This window comes from Abrus precatorius, unplaced genomic scaffold (genome assembly GCF_003935025.1).
Source record: "Abrus precatorius isolate BTA unplaced genomic scaffold, Abrus_2018 Scaffold4, whole genome shotgun sequence".
NCBI lineage: Eukaryota > Viridiplantae > Streptophyta > Magnoliopsida > Fabales > Fabaceae > Abrus > Abrus precatorius.
In genome coordinates, this window is record NW_020874384.1 from 4,256,655 (window position 1) to 4,277,490 (window position 20,836).

The following is a 20,836-nucleotide window of genomic DNA, read 5'->3' on the forward strand; positions in this document are numbered from 1 at the left end:
TTTAATTATTAATAAATATCATTAAAATTATTATATAATAACTTTTATGGTTTTGTTATTAGATATACCTTAAAAAATCATTTATCTTATAGGTTGTGGGGTTTAATCGAATGATAAAGTTAAAAACTGTTTTTTTTTAATTTAATCTAATAACTAATTTTAAAAATAGTTAAATATCTAACAGAAAAATACGTTGGAGAAAAATATCGCTTAAACAAATTTTAAAATATATTTTACTTCACTTTAGTTTTGATTGTAATCATCAAAATTATATTATAATAGAGAAATTCCTTGAGTCCATCAGAGAGTGAAAAATAAAAAAGAGAGAAAGTAAATTGAGGGATTAAGGATTGGCATTGGAGCAGTGGAGGGGGGGGGGGAACAGAGCGAAGACTGGAGAAGAAGTGGGGAGAGAAGCGATAAATCGCAGATCTATCGAATCGAATAGAGAGAGAGAGAGAGAGATACCAACTACTTCGTCTATCCATTATCTACCTTCTCCGATTCGGGTATCTCTTCTCACATTTCACTGCTCTCTCCGTTTCTTTGTTCTGTTTCTCTCCAATTTCGTTCATTCAACCAAAACCTTCAAATTCTTCTCTCTTTCTCTTTGATTGTTTTATCATCGAGCAGTTACTTTCTCATGCGGTGTATTTCAAAGCCGTTTCATTAACGTGGCTTTTGGTTTCTCGTAACTGGAAACGCATTACAGTACTGCTTTATTTCCCATTGATACACTGACGTATGATGTTATGAACTTGTGCACAATTCCAGTAATCTAGTAATATTTTTGTATCTGATTGTTTTCGTCGTCAAACCTGATTGAAGAATCTCGGTTAGGGTTGTGGTAGTGTTTTTTTCTTAGAGGGTAATTTATGGCTTCACTTTTATTTATTTATTTATTTATGTGAGCGTTTTTTTCATCCTTGTCAATTGGTTTACTTCTTTTCAGAGCTCTCTGGTTGTTCTGGTTGCTTCTGTTTCATGATATTAAGGGCCTGATGGCAAGCCATCCTGGAAAATATGCTCCTTCAAATGGCTCTGTCTATGTGTGCAACTTGCCCTTTGGGACTGACGAAAATATGTTGGCTGAATTTTTTGGCACCATTGGATTAGTAAAGGTATGGACTCTCTGGGCTATTGTTCAAATTGATGTGATCTTATTGGCCAAATTTCGTTCCTATTTTGGGAAAGATCCAAAATCTTATAAGAAGATAAATATTTACACAATTTTTACCATGGTCATCTGCTTGGAATTTTATATTTCCATGTAAGCATAATTGTTTGAATGGAATTATCCTTGCAAAATGGGATTTATTTGTGGTTGTCTATATGAACACTAAAATGAACAGCAGTTTCAAATTTTTGTAATGATTGATTTAATGTCTGTGGCATTCATCTGTTCACTTTACATCGGTCCTGTTTTTCTCTGCGTTGCATTCTATTGTTAAACTATTAGTTCAATTTCATTTACAATTCATGCTTTGCAGAAAGATAAGCGGACAGGGAGACCAAAAATATGGTTATATCGAGACAAAGAGACTAATGAACCAAAGGGAGATGCTACTGTAACATATGAGGATCCGCATGCTGCTGTAGCTGCTGTTGAATGGTTTAACAATAAAGATTTTCATGGTAATATAATTGGAGTTTATATAGCAGAGTCAAAAAACAAGGATGACCAAACATATAATTCAGCAGTAGAGCCAGATGTTGCTGGTAATGTTAGCGGGCTAGAGGGAACTACCAGGGATGTTAATGGCGGTAATGGAAGAGGTAGAGGTCAAAATGATACTGCAGGCAAAGCATGGCAACAAGAGGGCGATTGGTTGTGTCCGAATACAAGGTCTGTGATATGAAATTGGTGAGCAGCTCTTTCTTGCTCTTGTACTCATTTCTTCAGTCATTTTAGATAATATAGTGTAGAGAAAATAACATTTCTTCTCTTCTCATAGCAGTTGCTCCAATGTGAACTTTGCTTTTCGTGGCGCGTGTAATCGTTGTGGAACTGCTCGTCCTGCTGGTGCTGCTGGTATTGCAGGAGCTGGTGGTCGTGGTAAGGGACGTGCTGTACAAGATTCAGGGGCTGCTGGCCGCCCAGTTGGTGGAGGACTCTTTGGCCCCAATGACTGGCCTTGTCCAATGTATGATTATGTCAAATTGCCCTTGTGTTCTCTTTTTTTCTTCTGTATCTGATTTCTTTATAATTATTTTCAATGATAATTTTATTGTTTATGTTCATATTTTATTATTTTAGTGGTAACATGAACAAATTTCTTATAAATTTACATATATGTGCTGCTCAGCTACATCAATTGGATTATCCGGCTTTGTTATGTTATTTTGGAAGAAATGTTGATAAACAATTTAAAACCACTATAAATAGATGTATGTTTTCGTGCATATGATACACAAAAGCAACCTATATTTGTGCATAAAGATTTTTCAAACAGGAGTTACTGCTTCCTGTTTAATTGATAATGCCAATTCATAAAAAATCCTCCTTTTGTGTTTTGCAAGGTTTGTTAAATGTTTGCAGGAAACTGCTCGTACCCACCTTCATATATTATCCCAATTGCATTATCTTTTCCCTTGACTATCAATTTTAGCACATTCCAACCTATCCTCTGCTATTCAAGTTGTCTGTAAATTTTAAAGGAATACAGCAACCATCATGTGATCGAGTGTGACTCTGGTGGTGTTTCCAAACTTGAGTCACATGAGGGCAGCTGGTTTGGTTACAACCTATGGACAATTTAATTGTTAACAGGCTGTTAGGATGTTAGTTTAGAACTTTGGGATGGTTTTTTGTTTGAAAATAACTATTGTGGTAAGCACTAGTAATTTTGACTCTTTTGTTATCCTTTTCTAGGTTTAGGTGTCCATGCCTCCCCCCCAAGCTCCTGACTCTTGTGTCCTTGTGGCAGTTGATTTTTCATTTTCACTCATTTCAATTACAGTTGTTACACTAATATGTGGATTGCATACTGTTGGGATTTGGGAGTTTATTGCAAGTTTGCTAGTTTATGAATTATGGGCTGGTCCATCATCACTAATTGTTTTAGTGTTGACTAAATCTCCTCATTTTGAGTCATGTTATACTTAACTAACACTTGGCCCAAGTTATTCCTGACATTCAAGTTGCACATCATGTATATGCTGTTGTGGTTTATGTACGACTTTTAAAATAAAATTGTAATGAAATGATTTGCTTATCTCATGTTCTTTTCTTGTTAGGTGTGGCAATATCAATTGGGCAAAGCGGACTAAATGCAATATTTGCAATACAAATAAGCCTGGGCATAATGAGGGTGGTGTAAGGTATTATTATATTTGATCCCTTTTATGCCATCTAATGCTAGTTTGGTACATACTACATACTAGTAGTTGTGTATTCCTTATTTGTTCAGAATCTCGCTTAACAAATTGATATGTGTGTGGATAATTGAATAATCACTAGGAGCTAAGTTGCATGATTAGACAACTATGGTTGTAGTGTATATTATTAGTCCCATCAGGCACGAAGTGAATAACATCATGCTTATTCTTTTGTTAATGAACACAAAGTCACCAATATGTTTTTCAAGCATAAACGCGATGTGATATATATATATATGTGATTCAATGGCGGATGGCAGAAGCATGGCAGCCATAATAAAATAGTGTAATATATATATATGCGAAAAATATATTAAAAAAACACTGTAGAATGTGATATAAAACCAAAAAACTAACTACATATGTCAAAATCAAGAATCTAATTGGTCGAAAATCATCAAATAATATCATATGCCTCATAACAAGATCTCATAATAACATAATAGCCTAAGTCTCAAAGCACAAGTTCAATATAAACTAAAAGCCATCAAGCCTCAAGTGAAACAAAGTGATAAAAAGTAAGGAAAATAGAAAGACTGATTGAGGAAGCTTGTTGGATTATTCAGATTAACTGCCCTTGAAGAATTTGAGGAAGCTTGTTGTTAGGCTATGTTAAGGAAAACTGCTGCCCAAACCAAGGCAGCAGTGTTCGAATGTAAAATGGATGAAAAACAGAGAAGGAAAACTTAAAAGGAAATAAGAAGAAAATCTGAGAAGAGTAAGAAAGTTGAAACTAAAAAAATTGGAGAGAGAGAGAGAATGGAGGAGAAATGTGGAGAAGGAAAAAGAAAAATAGAATGGAGGAGGATAAAACAAAAACAGCAACAAAAAGACCTGCTCACTGAAAAATGAGGGTTACTGGAGCTCACAGTCGTTGGAAGCAGGGAAGGTGAGTAGGTGACCCAAGGGGAAGGTGAGAGAAGGAGATTGGAGGTAGCTGCGAGAGAGTAAGACAAAGCTGAGACTAATAACTGGCCAACAAGGTTGAAAGTCTACATTTTTGGGTTTTTTATGTTGGATCAGTGTGGAGCTAGGTCAAATCAGCAAGCCTAATTCCTTTTTTTTTGGGGAGATTCCTAAAATTTCTGCCATGGTCAACTGCCATGACCACCATGCAGATAACGGCCACATATTTATGGCGGATTGTTAAAAAACTGCCACTGTTTTCTGCCATGGCTGCCATTTAATAACACTGCATAAATGTAGCTTGAACCTCATTCATGAAAATATTAGGAAAGATGTTTTTCACTTCACTTGACAGTATAAAGCATCTTGTTGCGATCAAATGTTAGCAAAGCCATTTCATGACAATTATCCCCTTTGCATGCTTGAAAGTGTGTGACCTTGCTTGTGGTTTGTTTCCTTAGTCTATATTGTAAATGTATTGCATTGTGTTTTATGGAAATACCATGAACTATTTCTTTCTGGGAGACCAAGAGAATTCAAATTAGTCTTGGTAAACAAATTTCCAGTTAATTATAAATTTTACATTAGTCCGGATGTGTTGTTAATCCGGTTACAAAAATGGATTTATTGTTACTTTTCATTTTGGTTCCAAATTTGAAAGTGTTCAATTTCCTCAATCATAGATGTCCTCTTTATTTTTCATATGTTGTTGAACTTCATTGTAGTTATGTCTTACTATTCACAATTTCCTTTTTTCAATTAAAATGTTATTGAGGTTACTCTCCTAACTTGGTTTGTACTTTCAAATTAAACAGAGGAGGACGAGGTGGAGGTTACAAAGAGCTTGATGAAGAGGAAATAGAAGAAACTAAACGTCGTAGGAGGGAAGCTGAAGTAAGATTTATTAAAATCAGATGATTGATGTTATATGTATTACCCTTGTCTTATAATATGTTTTTACTCTCAGGATGATGGAGAGTTGTATGATGAATTTGGAAATCTAAAGAAGAAGTTCCGTGCCAAAACCCAGCAAGCTGAAGCTGCTCGAGGGCTTCCTGGTTCAGGGCGTGCTGGCTGGGAGGTTGAGGAACTAGGTATTGTTGCGTATCTAGATTTGTTTATACTTCATAAATTTATTATAGAGCAGCTGAAGCTGCACATTGCTATTCATGCTCTCAAAGCTTCCATGTCCACCTCTACACTTTCTACATTTTTGAATAATCATTATAGGTCAGGTGGAATTATCACTTTTGAATACTTGCATGTTCTCCTAGAATCATGATTGGATATCATTTCGTTTTCATTTTTCTTTTTTAGCATTCTTTATCTATGTGCTTTATTCGTTATCTTTGTCTAGTTTTTTATGTAGTGATTGATTGTCTAACTAGAGTTTCCAGTTCTTGCATAAAACTATATTGAACTGGTTATTAGTTTTGGAGTATTCTATGCACGAAGTGAGGATATGTAGAGATCTTAGGTTTGAGTTATGTTAACAAATATCCAATTTACATAAAGTGAGTCACATAGGTTATTAGTGTCAATTTGATTTATGATCATTGGCATGTTTGTATGATGTTATGAATTGGTTGGAACTATAGTAACCAAGCCATTACGTAATAATACCATGACAGGGATAGACAGGGATGCTAGAGAAAGTAGAGACAGAGGAAGGGAACGTAATGATGGGGAGAACAGGAACAGAGAGCGAAACGATAAAGATAGGCAAAGCAGTCGGAATAGAGAGAGGGACAGGGGAAGAGATCGAGACTGGGATTATGTTGATCGAGATAGAGATTATGGGCGGGATCGTGACCGGAGTAGACACCGTTATTAAAAGTAGCAGCATGAGTGCATTCTGATGTGTTGGCTTTTTGTGGAAGGATTTCAATGGCTTTAAATTAAATCTAAATTAAATTCTTAAATTTGGGGATTGACATCCTACAATCTGATTAATGCCCGTTTTACTTGGCATGGACCTTTTGTACAATTTACGTTATTTACCCTTTTAGTATTTACAGACAGGGACACGTTTCTGTTTTAGAAATGTTTACAATAGTTTGAACCCGTCGTTGTCGTCGGCTAATGTCTTTTGTTATCAATTGTTGTTTCATGAATGGATTAATTATCCGAATGGAACGACCATAGAGCGCGAGTGAAAAAATGCTAAACCACTGACAAATGATCTTGAAGATTGACATTATTTTTCTGTTGCTGACAGGAGTGTTCAATAATTGTTGCCTGAGTTTTGATCGCCATTACTCATTGACAACTCTTTGGGTGAAATAGTATACTAAATTATAATCTAAAATTTAATGTAACGACCTGTCGTGGTACTTATTAAGTTTACGAATCAAGCAAATTTTTTTAATGAGTGATGTTATTGTTGCTTGTATTTTTCATGGACATTGTACAATGAGGAGGAAGATAGAGGAGACAGAAGCACAGAATAACGTAAGTGATGGGATAGAAAAAAATTTAGTCGATAGAAAGGTTTGTAAAAAGTTAATATAAAAAACTGAGATTAGATTAATGTGGGAACTGTACGTGCAGTTTTTTGTTTGTTTAAGTCAATTTGACAAGGTTTAAGCAAATTTTATAATTTTTGCTTAAGCTCATATGCCTTAACTTAAGCAAATGAAGGCTTAAGCGAGTATAACATGCATGAAGCGAGACAATGAATTAAAGCGAGTGTTTGATGCACTTAAGTTAAAATATACGCGATTAAGTGAGAAAGGGTTTAAGCGAGGTTATAATGGCTTAAGCAAGGGATCAGAAAACTATTTACCTCCTAACTTTTAAAATTGCGCTTAGGGCTTAAGCACTCATGTAGTGGCTTAAGCGAGGGACTTGAAAATCATTTATCTCCTAACTTTTAAAATTGCGCTTAAGCGAATTTTTTGATGCAATCCAGATTTAAATCCATTCTCTCATTTCATTCTTATATTTGAAATATTCAAAAACCCTAAACCCCATACCAAAACAACAATTATCCCCATTGTAGCATTCCTCTCTCATTATCAAAGCTACCCAAGGATTCTAGGTACTAACTTTATACCCACACTGTTGTTCTCCTTACTTTTAGGTTAGAGATGGTTAATGAGGATGGAGATACTATTATGGATTAAGGGTTTCAAGGGTTTAGGGTTAAACTTTTTAGGGTTTAGGATTATCACTTTGCTTGTTGTTAGATTGAGATCAAGCTTTATGTGAAGGCGCTTGTTTTTGTAAAGAAACGCTTAAGCACGCATTACTCGCTTAAGCACGTCATTGTGGCTTAAGCATCTCTCTGTATGTGTATTTTTCATTTTTCTGAGTATTGAGATTTGTTACTTTGCCGATATGGCTCCTAAAAAATCAATTCTCTAGAGAAAGAAGCAATGTTCAGATGTTGGAGAGGCTTCACAACATGTACACCAGAGAGCAACTCAGGATGATGAACCTCCAACACAATCGAGCCTCAGTTAACAACTTACCTTTGACAGATACAGGTTCTTTAGTCGAGCCTATTTCAGAGATATTTGGAATTACACCTAAGGAAACTTCTGCCTGATAGGAAAATTATTTTGGAGGAGGAACAATTTGCTGAATTTACAGAAGAACTTCAGAGGAGAAAATGGAATACATTAGCTGACCCACCAAATAAAATTGATGAAGACATAGTGAAGGAGTTTTCTGCCAATGCATGGCCCTTGCACCCAAAAAAATCTAAGAAGATGTCTTGCGTTAGAAGGACATTCATCTCCTATGATAGGGATGCTATCAATGCATTGTTGGGGAACCCCCTCACCTTACAAGAAGGGCAGTTGTGCGAATACCAGTAGAGGAGGCGCCTGACTACAAGATTTAATGATGATGATGTAGCAAGGTCCTTATGCATCCTGACAAATCATATAACTATCAAGGCAAGCCAATGAGGTTCAAAAGAGGGAATTTGAAGACATTAACTCAAATATGGATGTCATTTCTCTTTGCAAACATTGTTCCAACCACTTAAACATCAAATCTCCGCATGCCTCAGGTTTACCTTGTTTTCAGCATTATGAAAAACCTTACAATCGACATTACAATTGTGATCTCTGAGGAGATTCATCATCTTGTTTGGTATCTGAACACCTTGGGCAGCACATAAAGCAGTGATTAATGTCGGGAAGCCCAAGGGCTTTGTTGCAAATGTAGGACTAGCCACAACCACATCCAGCTTCTGATCTCATCAACACAACTATCCATCCCAAAATAACACCCATGGAATGGCATATCGCACAACATCTAAATCAAATACAGCAACAAATGGAGGACAACAATCGGGCATATATACACATACACTACCAGATGGCAGCAAACCACCAAGCCTACACTAGTCTTAATGAATCTTTCTATTGCTTTACCTTACACCAACATGTAAGAGAGACTTCAATATTTTCATGGCCAACCTCAGAGGATTTTACAGCTGTAGTGTCATGGCCTGGATACAAACCTTCCTCCCCAAATGAACCTAATGCAAATCATGAAGATGGTGGACCACAAGGAGAGGAAGCAGAAGAAAGGGGAGAAGGAGAAGGGGAAGTAGAAGAAAGGGAAGCACAACTTGATCATGAAGGTGGTGATGGGAAAGGAGACCATGTGGAGGACGACTAGCCTATTCATGATGATGTTGCTTTAGAAGATTTTTTCTTTATTTCTTTTTTAAAATTTAGATTTTAGTTTATGGTTGGAGTTAGTTCATATTGTAAAGTTTCAAGGACCTATTTAGTTTGTTGCAGCTAAATTATAGAATTTTACTTTATTTATAAATATCTAAATTCCTTTCAATTTGATTCTCTTTTATAATTTGTTTAACTTGTTTACTAAATAAACCCAACAAATTACCTTATAAATTAAAATGTCATATACAATAATAATTTTATTTCCTTTTGCCAAAAACAATTATGTAAAGGACAAATGTATTTTGTTTTCAGAAATGGTGTATACATATATGTCTGTCAACTTAAGTTGCTATTTTCAATTTTCTTGCATATTCGTTTACGCCTCCTAATACTCACTTAAGCTCACAATGTTTGCTTAAGCTACATTATATTCGCTCAAGCTGGTATTGATTCGCTTAAGCCATTCTGTAATATCTTAAGTTAGTTTATCAGTTCAAAAGAACATTCTCTCTGTATTATTTTTTATGCAATTTTCGCTCAAGCTAAATCATATCCGCTTAAGTCAAGCCATGCACGCTTAAGCGAAAGTATAATCCTGGGAGTTGTGTTCTCTGCTTTTTTAGGCTTAAGCCATTAAGGTATTACTTAAGCCCATCATTTACTCGCTTATGCCTTCGAAATGTGAGCTTAAGCCCACAACCCAGCTTAAACCAAACCAAGCACGTTTAAACTAATTTGTAATCCTGGGAGGTAGACTCTTTATTATTTTTCACTTAAGCGCATCAGGCACTCACTTTAGTTCATTGTCTCGCTCCATGCATGTAGTACTCGCTTAAGCCTTCATTCGCTTAAGTTAGGACATATGGGCTTAAGCAAAAATTGTAAAATTTGCTTAAGTCTTGTCAAATCGGCTTAAGCGAATGAAGAACTGCACATGCAGTTCTTGCGTTAACTGCACTAGATCTGTATCTCAATGAAAGACTAATAAAACATAACTAGTTGTCGATAATATCGGCAGAAAGAAATCAAAATGCAAAACATGAATTGGTTATTCCGAGTAAAACATACATTTTTATGTTTGAATTAAGAGGAAAAAAATTAAAAATAAATTTTCATTTCACTTGATTGATTTTAAAGAAAAAAAAAAGAGCAAAATGTAATTACAATGAATGACATTTTTTTAATAATATAATGAATAACATTTTAAATATTTATTCCATAACAAAATAAAATTAAATAAAGATAAATTTATTTTTTTCTATACAAATTTATTTTTTTCTATTCAAAAGGACAAAAAGTCCGACAACCACAAAATTTAACATAGTATATTTAGGAAATAAAATACTACAAGAATCCAAACTCAAAAAAAGAAAAAATAGATGAAGGGGATATTTAAACTAAGGAGAAAGGAAGTCTATCCCTAATTTGGTGAGGTAATCAACATACAAATTAACCTTTTTACATATATGTAACAACCTAACAAATCTAATGACTTTCAAAGCTTCTCTAATTTTACAAATTAAAGAGTATAAAGGATGAGAAGTTGGTTGCATCTTCAGAATGAGAGAAATTGCCTCCTTTAAATTAGATTCAAAATACTGCAACACTTCTTATTTATATTATTATTGCATTCTATTACTTTTTGTTTTTGAAGTAGAAAATTTTTAACTTTGGAAGTTGTAGGAGATCTCGCTCAAGCGAGACTGAGTTTTCTGAATCACTCGTTGTACGACATTCTCACTCAAGTGAGATGACTCTTGCCTAGGGAAAAATAGATAATATCGCTTCAACTGTCCTTTTGCTCAAGCAAGATTATTAGAAAACCTTTGTAAAATTTCTATATGGTGTTCTCGCACAGTTTTATCAATAGCAGATTGCGAAAAATTGCAAAAAAGAAAAAAAATGCAATGTCATATAAAGGATAGCGTTGCAGGGAAAAGAGTAGAAGTCACATAGCAGTTGAAATATAAAAAAAATAAGTAGTAATGCAATATATGAATAAATAAGCTACATAAAAAATATAAAAGATGATAAATAAAAAATGTGACATAGGATTAATTCAAGTCAAAAGTTCAATTTTCAAACTTAAAAACAAAATACTAAAAATATTAAATACGTCCAACAAAGTTCAAAATAAAGTACTGAAAACACTAAATAAAAACAAATTCATTCATTCAGTCATTCTCATCCCCTTTTGCCCCAATATAATCATCATTCTCATTGTCAGATAGCGAGACATATCCTTCAACTTTTTCTAAATCTTCAAAATCAATATCTTGATTGTCTTCTATTTCTTTTTCTGATTCTTCCAAGACTGCAGTATCTTCAACTTCAAATATATGCTCTTTTCCATTTTTGGATGAAGATGCACTTGCCAAACCTTTCGTTGTCTTAGATGCAGCACCAACAACATTAATGGGTTCCTTTCTTTTCTGAAATCTTTGCCTAGTATATGTTATAGGCTCACCAACTCCTAAAGCTCTATAAACATCTTCCCAAATAAGAGCATCATCACTGTCATCCTCAAAGATCCTCTTATTCCCATAATCATCTTCATCACTATCCATCTTCTCAACTAACCATTTATTACACTCATTAATATCATTGAGTGAGATTGGGTCAATCTTATCCCTAAAATTATATCTTCTAAATAATGCTTAATTATATTTGACATACACTAAGTCATGTAAGTCTTTTATACTAAAGCCTATTCCTTTTCTTAGAATGTATCTACAACAATAAGTTTAATAAAATTAACAAAATTCTCTAAGTGACTAAGTATAGAAACTATTATCTACTAAGAAAATTGTTAATTAGTAAATTACTTGCTCAAACACACTCTAGTTGCGTTCACATCTTGATGCACTACATGTCAAGTTCAAGATCTTTATAGCCAATTGCTGTAAATTTGGAGTTGATAGTCCACATATTCGCTATCATTGTGCTACAAATCCAAATAAATATTTTGCAATAGTGCACGTAATAAAGGTTATAATTTAGAAGAAAAGAGAAAACTTCATAAAGTTTTTCACCTGGTGCAATTGTGTTCCTTTCTAAAATTGCAAATTTATTTCCAAACATACCACCAACAACTTTGTAAACCAGTAGCTCGTCAAGAATCTTTTGTTTCACTTCCAAAGTGAGCCCCAACTTCTCAATGCATGCATACAACTCATTTGTCACCTTAAAATCAAAATCAATTGAGGGATTATTGTAGAAGAATTATGAATTTAAGAAGTAACCAGCCGCATGTAATGGGCAATGAAGTTGACAACTCCACCTCTTATCAATAATTTCAAAAACCTCCTTACATTTGTTTTCATTATTCTCAAAAGATCTCATAATAGTTTCTTTAGCCATTTCCATTGCCTCATAAATATAATCCATGGCTGATTTTTTCTTACTATCAACAAGGCGAAGCACACGCACAAAAGGTGCCATGAACTTAAGTGTGTACACAACATTATTTCAAAAAGTAGGCATGAGTACAATTTTTGTTACTTCTCTTCCTTTGACCTCCTTGAAAAATTTGTTATTAGTTTAATCATCCGATACAAACATTTTTCTAGGATTTGCTTTCTCCTTATGAATCCTTTCTAATGTTAGGAAGGATGTAGCAAATGTAGTAATTGCATGTCTCACCAATTCTCTTTTATTGTTAAAGTACCTCAACAAGCTTAAGGTACTTGTATGACTATAGATGAAGCCAACCAGAAATATTGCCCTTTGAATTGTCTTCTTATCATAGGTAACTTTCTAATGTTTTCTAACATTAAATCTATGCAATGGGCTGCATAAAAAGTCCAATACAAATGTGACATTTTTTGTTCTAGTAACTTAATAGTAAGAACATAGTTGCTTCTACTGTCCGTTATTACTTGGATAATCTTTTCTTCTCCAATTTCTTCAATAATAGAGTCAAGCAAGTCAAATATTTTTTGACTAGTCTTCACAATGTCTGACGCATTAATAGATTTAGTGAACATAGTGCCTGAAGGACAATTCACTAAGAAGTTGATTAAGGATCTCTGTTTTCTATCTTTCCATGCATTAGACATGATAGAACATCCAAATCTTCTCCATTGCTCCTTTTGACCCTTCAACAAATCTTCCGTGTATGTCAACTCTTTATTGAGGAGTGAAACTCTTATATCATGGTAAGAAAGAAGCTTCAAATTTGGCCCAAAGCTTCCAATAGCTATAAGCATGTCATGAAAGTTTTGCAACTTAATTATGTTGAAGGATTAGCCAGCTTGATACCAAAATCAAGCAATGTATTAATGAACTCTTGTAGTAGTCTCCTTGTCACATGCCTACTTTATACTTGCTTGCCTTAGTTTATCCTTCTTCTTTTTCTTAATTGCAGTTTCAGGTCTTCTGAAATAAAGATCAATAGGGCCCTTAGAAACACTCCTCTTTCCACTAACACCATTTTTCTAAACCCTTCATCAAGATCACATTCTTCATCACTATCACCAAATTCATCAAGATCATTACATATTCTTTGAAATGCTTCACTATCTTGCTTCTTCTTATCATTCAAATGTCTCCACAATTATTCTCTGACCTCTTTTAAACACTTGGTGCAAGCTACAACATTACCCTTTTTTCCATCAAGTGTTCTTTGACTCAAGTAATTCTACCTTTCGTAACCTTACCATAAAAATTGCAAACATAACTATTGATGTCATTTCTTTGTGCTGGATGCAATATTTCCAACTGGGGTCAATCCTAAAACCAACTCTTGAAGGATTTGAAGATTCTTCACTTGCCATACTACAAAAAAAAAAGAGGAGAAAATTGCAACAGTGATTGTTGTCTACAATGCTCACTGGAGACAATAGCGCATATTAGGAATTTAATGGGGGCAATATTGGTTGCTGGAGATGCTGGCTAGAGGAGGTGCACTGCACAAGGAGTGTGAAATAAGTGCCTTTGTTATACTCTATTTTTTGTATTCATAAATTGAGGTACTGAATAGAGGAAAGAGAGAAGAGTAAGAAACAATACTCATTAGAGACTCGTCAAAGGCAACAATACTGGTTAAGGACCTACACACAAAATCAGTGAGATAGGATTTAATAGGAAGCCTAATCTAATTAATAGATTAGCATATTTGGGCAGGAAGCACAAAAGAAATTTTACTTTAATCTCAATCTCTATTCAGAGTGAACATGATAACTATGAAATTCAATCCCAGGGCAGGAATTTGGGATTTAGCAAAGTTAGAAAGCTTAATAAAATTTGGGACCCAGTTATAAGCTTAGTATTTTGTAGACATACCATCTTTAACAATCTAGCCTAAGCCTAGGATGAGAATTTTGAATAACTAGACTCTTGTTAATTGGCTTAAAGTTATGATATTCATACTCATTATTTCCTTCTACACAGGCTCTAATACAATGCAATTGAGCACATATTTCAGGAGAAAGGAACATGTGCAAACCTAATACATGCTCTAATACACATGCTCTATTGAAAGGGGAAGAGGCTTTGACCAAGTCAACAACCAATATACGAGAACTACAAATTAGGCTAAAAGTAAACCACCTCCTTAGACTTAAGAACTGTTATTTGTTTACGTGCACCACCTTCTTAATTATGGGTGAACGTGCACCGCTTCCTGCTTCCTTAGACTAATCTGTTATGATTTGTTTTACTGAGTCATTTTGTTATGTTTTATGGATTATAAATATCTTACTTAGGTCTAGTATTAGGCATTAATTCTTCTAATTTGTAATCATTTTATTCTGAAAGCTTGTTCACTTTGTACAAACACCCTATTAGGCATAATACTAATCCAGATTTTGCTTCTATTATTTCCAATTCTCTTCATTCTTGTTTTATGTTCTTTAATTTTAGTTTTTGGTACCTAATAATTTGGCATAAGAGATTTATTGATCCCTATGGTGCAAATATGCTTTGTTGCATCAACTAATGATTAGGAAAGTAACTAGAATCCTGATAAGATCCTTTAACAATTATCCACAATCACATCAAAATTGTAAGCTATTGATACTTTGATGGCAAATGTAGCAGCACTCAAAGCTTAAACCAACAACTCGTAACATGGTGACATAAGTAGAAGGAATTCAAATCGAGGCAAGGTCCCATGTGAGGAAGACGACGACATGGACATTCTTTGGTGGTGTAAAAATCTTGCTTGCAAACTACGTAGAAAAATAGAGTTCTCTAAATTCAAAGTTGGAGACCCATGAGGTTGGATTCTTAAAGTAGAAAAATATTTTTGCTATTATCAAACACCTAATAAATTAAAAGTCAGCATTGTGGTGATGTATTGGAAGTTGATGTGTTAGATTTATTTTGTGGATTAATAATGAATGTAGTCTCTTGTATTAGAAGAAATTAGTGAAGTTATTGCAGGAACACTATGGTCCAACTGAATTTTCAAATCTGGATGAACACCTTTGAAACATCAAACAAACTGGGAACGTCCAAGTATAAAGACGGGAGTTTGCCAAGTGAGTAGCACGAGTGAAGAATTGGCCAGAACATTATCTACTAGATATTTTTATTAGCGACTTAAAGGAAGAGAGAAAATATGATGTCAAAATTCGTAAGCCTAGAAGTGTGTTTAAGGCTTGCAGCTTAGCCTTAGAATATGAAACAAAAGCTCAATCTCCTCATTCATCTAAAAAATCGGCTTGGACTCAAGTGGGCTGATTTTATAACCCACCAAACCTAGAGACCTGAAACCCATACGCCAACCTTTCTTTTCAAACTTGTGCTTCTGTCAATACACCAAATGCAGCACTGCCAACACTACCTTGCTTGCAAGCTTTGAAAAATTCAATCTCACTCAGTAATGGCCAACTGCAGGATGCTGAAAGGCAAGTTAGGAGAGACAAAGGGCTTTGTTACCGTTGCAATGAGAAATTTGGCCCTTGGGACTGGTTCAAATCCTCGACTTTAGCCATAATGGAACTCGTAGATGACAAGGTTAAAGCATAGGAAGATAATAATCCTGTAATTACCCATGGAGGATTTTGCACAAATATCATTCCATGCCATTTTAGGAAAGACAATAGGCACTACAATGAAGCTTCAGGGAACTCCCATAGGCAGAAAGGTACTGATTCTAATTGATAATGGTTTAACTCATAATTTTATGTTTAAAGAGGTGGTAGAAGAACTTAATCTGTCAGTTCAATTCATTTCATCTTTCAATATGTATATTGGGAATAGAGACATGATATACTATAATCTCATATGTCACAAGGTAGATGTTCAATTGCTAGGTTTAAAAATCATACAAGATTATTATCGTTGTCCCATTCAAGGCCCTGATTTGATTCTGGGTATTAAATAGCTTGCTTCTCTTAACACATTTCAAGCAAAGTGGAATGAAATGTTCCTTATTTTTCAATAGAATAGGAGAAAATATAAACTTCAAAGGAGTAACTCACAACCCCTCACCAAAGCCTCATTCCAATATCTAGCTAAAAGATAACACACCCACAATTGTTGTAAAATTAGCGACCTCCCTAAATTGGGTAGATATGACAGAATCCTTATGGTGGTGGATTGGCTTAGAAAATATTGTCACTTTATTCCTCTATCTCACCCATATACTGGAAAAATTGTAGCTTCTATTTTTTGTATGAAAATTATACGCATACCAAAATCAATTGTATCAGATAGAGATATTGTCTTTCTTAATACATTTTGGCATGAGCTTTTTAAGCTCAGTCAAACACGTTTGTCAATGAGCATTGCCTAGTACCTCTAATCGGATGGCCAAACCGAGGTTGTGGAACCTTACCTAAGATGTTTTGCAAGTGAACAACCTCGTTCATGGCACAAGTACCTCCACTAGCTGAATATTCATTCAACATATGTTTTCATATGATAAGTCTGTATTTTGGCATGCTTTTATAGCTTATATATTTATGTATGTTATTATTTTAATTAAGTTTTACACTAATTTATATATTAATTATGCAGTTTAGCATAAGAAGGCTACAATTGAATTTTAGGCCCAAATTAATTAGAAAATAAGGTTTTGCAGCAACCAGTACGCCTAAACCCTAGTCGTAAGCACGGGAGTGCTTCGATCATATGCACAACCGTGTATGTTGCCTTGCTTCCCTGTAAGAAGTTCAATTATGAAGAAATTTTAAGGTTTTGAGATCCTATTAAAGGAACCCCAGGGGCAGCAGCTTAGGCATCTTTTCATTAGCCATCTTTCACATCTAGTTTTCATTTCATCTCTTACATGTCTTTTACACATCCCTTTCACATCCTCAATCTTTTTGTTGGTTAATCATGATAACTATAATAGTTTTGGGAGCGTGTCTTAGATGAAGATCTCTTCTCGTCTCTTCTCCATTTAAGACTCTTTTAGTTTGCATTTACTTGTTTCTTCTCCATTGATTAGTATTGTTTTTGTTATCTTTTATATTATGTCTAGCTAAATTTATAACTAGGGCTATAATGGATTCGTTGCATGACTCTATGAGATTTTTATGATTTATTATAATTTTGTGTTTATGTTCTTAAGTGGTATTTATCCTATTGTGATATATTTGATGTTGAAACTGACAACTCTTAAACATACCGTAATTAATTATATTATAAGCGATTGTATCACATATAATTAATGGATCTATAAGGTAAAAAGAGACAAAGGATTAGATGGAGCAAACTTAGTTCTTCTTTTTCAATCGTTATTAAATTAAAAGCTCATAAGCTCTTTATATTTTCTCTTCCTTTTAGCTTGCATGATCATTAAGAGTGAAAAAAGACTGTTAACATTGCATAATCATTGTGTGTTAATAGATTTAGTATAAGTAGTTGGTAATTATAAGGAAACTAGAAATAAAATTAATCTAAAAGTAAACATAGAGAAGTGTAAAGATGAAACCATACGTCATAGGTTCTTCTTGATTAATTTATTATTAAGGGTTGAGCTATTTTTATTATATTTAATTGCTTTTATATTGAATCATTGTTTTCATTTAATTTAGCATCCTTTAAGTTCAAACAATCAAATCAAGAAATTCTTAGTAATTAAAAACAATCCTTGTGAAATAATATTTTAAGAACTTATTTTAGAATTAGTTATTACTTTTAGACAAGTACACTTGCCCATGAACACACACCTCCATCGGTACCTCACCTTTCAAGCTAGTGTATGAACGAGACCCCCCCCCCACCATCCATCCTAATGCTAACCTAGAAGAACAACTTCTGAATAGAGAAGAAATCTTGAAAATTTTGAAAAACAACTTACTTTGAGCTCAATCTCGCACGAAATCATAAGCTGATTCAAAGAGGCGTGTACAATTTAACGTGGTGATTTCATTTTATTGAGGCTTCAACCATATTGTGAGCACTCAAATTATCACCTAGATTTTTTGGCCTTTAAAATTTACTAATTGGAACTACCAAAATTTGCCTAAGTACATCTTGTTTTCCATATTTCTTTAGGTAGCGTTTGGTTGAGGGATAGAAACACAAAGACAGAGACACAGAGGTACACGTTCTCTATTTGGTTAGTGTGTCTCAGTAATGAAAGAGAGACATGGACGCACACTAAAGACACAAAAACAAAGGACACCAGTGTACTTCATGGAAGAAGAGACACTAGTGTCTCTAGTTCATTGCAGCTTCTGTTTCCTACGCAGCCAAGGCAGCATTCTTCAAGGTGTGTTCGTCATCGTGCATCAAGGTAATGTTCCTTTCTCCTTCATTACTAGCGTACATCTCAGCTTCTATGCCTTATATGTTGTTGCTTTACAAAGGTTTCAGATTATTCCAGAAACTCGCAAAACCCTTTCCTCATCTTTTAACCCTCTTCAATCGCTTCGTCAAGTAAATCCTTTTTCTTCCTCCCTTCGATTAATTGTTACTTTTGCTTTCTCTCACCGTAGATTTGTTTCTTCTTACTATTCTATTCATGCATTTTCTCTGTAAATCTTTTACTTGCTTGTAATTCATTGAAAGGTTGTGTTGTGTTATATTTAGATTTTGTACCTTTCTTTCATTCTTATATTTTGCCACTATGTTTAGGCAAGTTAGAATACATTTTGGATGCAAATGATTGCATAATTTGTTGCCTTATACATAGTTTCTAATACTCGATACAAATGAACTGTATACAAATTTACCTTTGGTATGTGAAAAACAACTGAATTCTCAAAATTTTAGAAAATTGTAGTTGATAAAGAATTAAAGCATGACTAAAAAAATAAAATGAGGAGCTAAACTTGCATTATATTATCATAATTTCGAATTTACTAGAAAAATAAATTGTTACTTTTGTTCATTAAGCTTATACTTTTTGAAGTTCTTTTGCTCACTTGAATTACAACATTACAATAGTTGTATTTATATTTTAATTGTAATAATATATTATTTATACTTCTATAATTCTATATCATATATCCTCTCATACTCTTAGTTTTAGAAGTTTTGTTGGGACCTCGTACGCCTACCAATACCATAACTATATGTGGGGTCACAATCCTTAAAAGTAAACAAGGAAAAATCATAGTTATAGTTCACTACATAAGTTAACAAGACAACTAGAATTAATTAAAAACAAACCCAAGCTGAATATGATGAAATGGAAAGGATTGGATGTTGGTCCAAAAACAAATAATTAGGGCTTAGGATTTACCTTGTTGCCGTTAACTCTGGAATAGAGGAAGCAACGACACCAATAGAAGGACAACTCCACGAAGAAGATGATGTTCCTATGCGTGACTATTGACTATGAGAGTACCAATTTCGCTCGGGTTTAATGGCCCTATGCTGGTGGGGATGATAGACACAAAGGAGATTTTAACTTTCACAGGGAGGTGCGTTCTGGACCAAGTTATTATTACTTCTTTTTCTCTTTTTGCGTTACGCTTATTTATTATTCTTAATTTCTCCCTTTTTTTTTGTTTTTTTTGTAAAGACAAAAAAATAATTCTATTTTCTTTACTATTTACTACACCGATGAAGAATCAAATTCTCACTATATTTATTGCTTTTTCTACTTCTCCCAAGTACAGGATAACCCCAAGGAGTTGCGGGTTTTTTTTCTCCCAATTGGGGCCTTCCCTTCACCACCTTTAACGGTGACGACCAACCAAGACCCGATAATCCTACTACTTTTAGATAACTTGACGTGTAATGTATACAAATTGTTATTAAGAGTCTTGGACCAAATGAATTTTTTTTTAATATGAGTGCATAGGATTATTCAACCTGATTTATGGATACCACTATCATTCTTGAGTATTGAGAGATTTGCTCTTAATATATTTTACAGTAATGCAGTCACGGCATGGATTTTGATTCTGCATGCACCTGACAGGCAACAATATATAAAATTCATGTAATACTCTTATTACTAATAATTATTCATGAGATTTTATTTTCTTCATTTACTCATAGTTAGAACCTTTAGAAAATCATAATATTAGTAAGTACCATTTGAATAATATAGTCATACCATGTATTGACATAACTATATAAGTGGACTCTAATCTTTTTCACCTACTCATGAGCCAATTACTAATAATATAAAATACAACATGCGATTTATCACTTCAAGTAAAACTTCTTAGGGGACAAACCCACAGAGTTCACATTCATTATCTGCATGCATTGGAGAACCAATTTCCTACCTATTTAATTCCATCCAAAAAATTCGAAGATAACTAATAATATAAACCTGGTCATATAAATCATCATATAATTATCCAAAATAACTGCAAATTATCCAAGAATCTTAAAACACAATCCATGACCACCTGAGTACCAAAACAAAGTACATTATACCTAAGCTAACAAAATAAAATATAAAGTATCAAATTTTTCACCATACAACAAGTGGAGTCCTCTTGCAGCGTACAACAAAAGAAATGACTATTTAGCAGTCATGACTCCTTAGAAAG

General features: G+C 34.0%; 1 protein-coding gene across 1 annotated transcript; it reads left to right on the plus strand.

Annotated features, from left to right (window-relative positions):
• Nucleotides 1–345: 345 nt before the first annotated feature.
• On the plus strand, nt 346–6,536 carry LOC113865160 (transcription initiation factor TFIID subunit 15). Its single transcript, XM_027499543.1, has 8 exons — nt 346–509; nt 953–1,121; nt 1,491–1,846; nt 1,959–2,144; nt 3,238–3,321; nt 5,100–5,178; nt 5,252–5,378; nt 5,916–6,536. Exons 2-8 carry the CDS (start codon nt 1,002–1,004, stop codon nt 6,116–6,118), a joined length of 1,155 nt encoding a protein of 384 aa, XP_027355344.1. The 5' UTR covers nt 346–509; nt 953–1,001; the 3' UTR covers nt 6,119–6,536.
• Nucleotides 6,537–20,836: the final 14,300 nt, after the last annotated feature.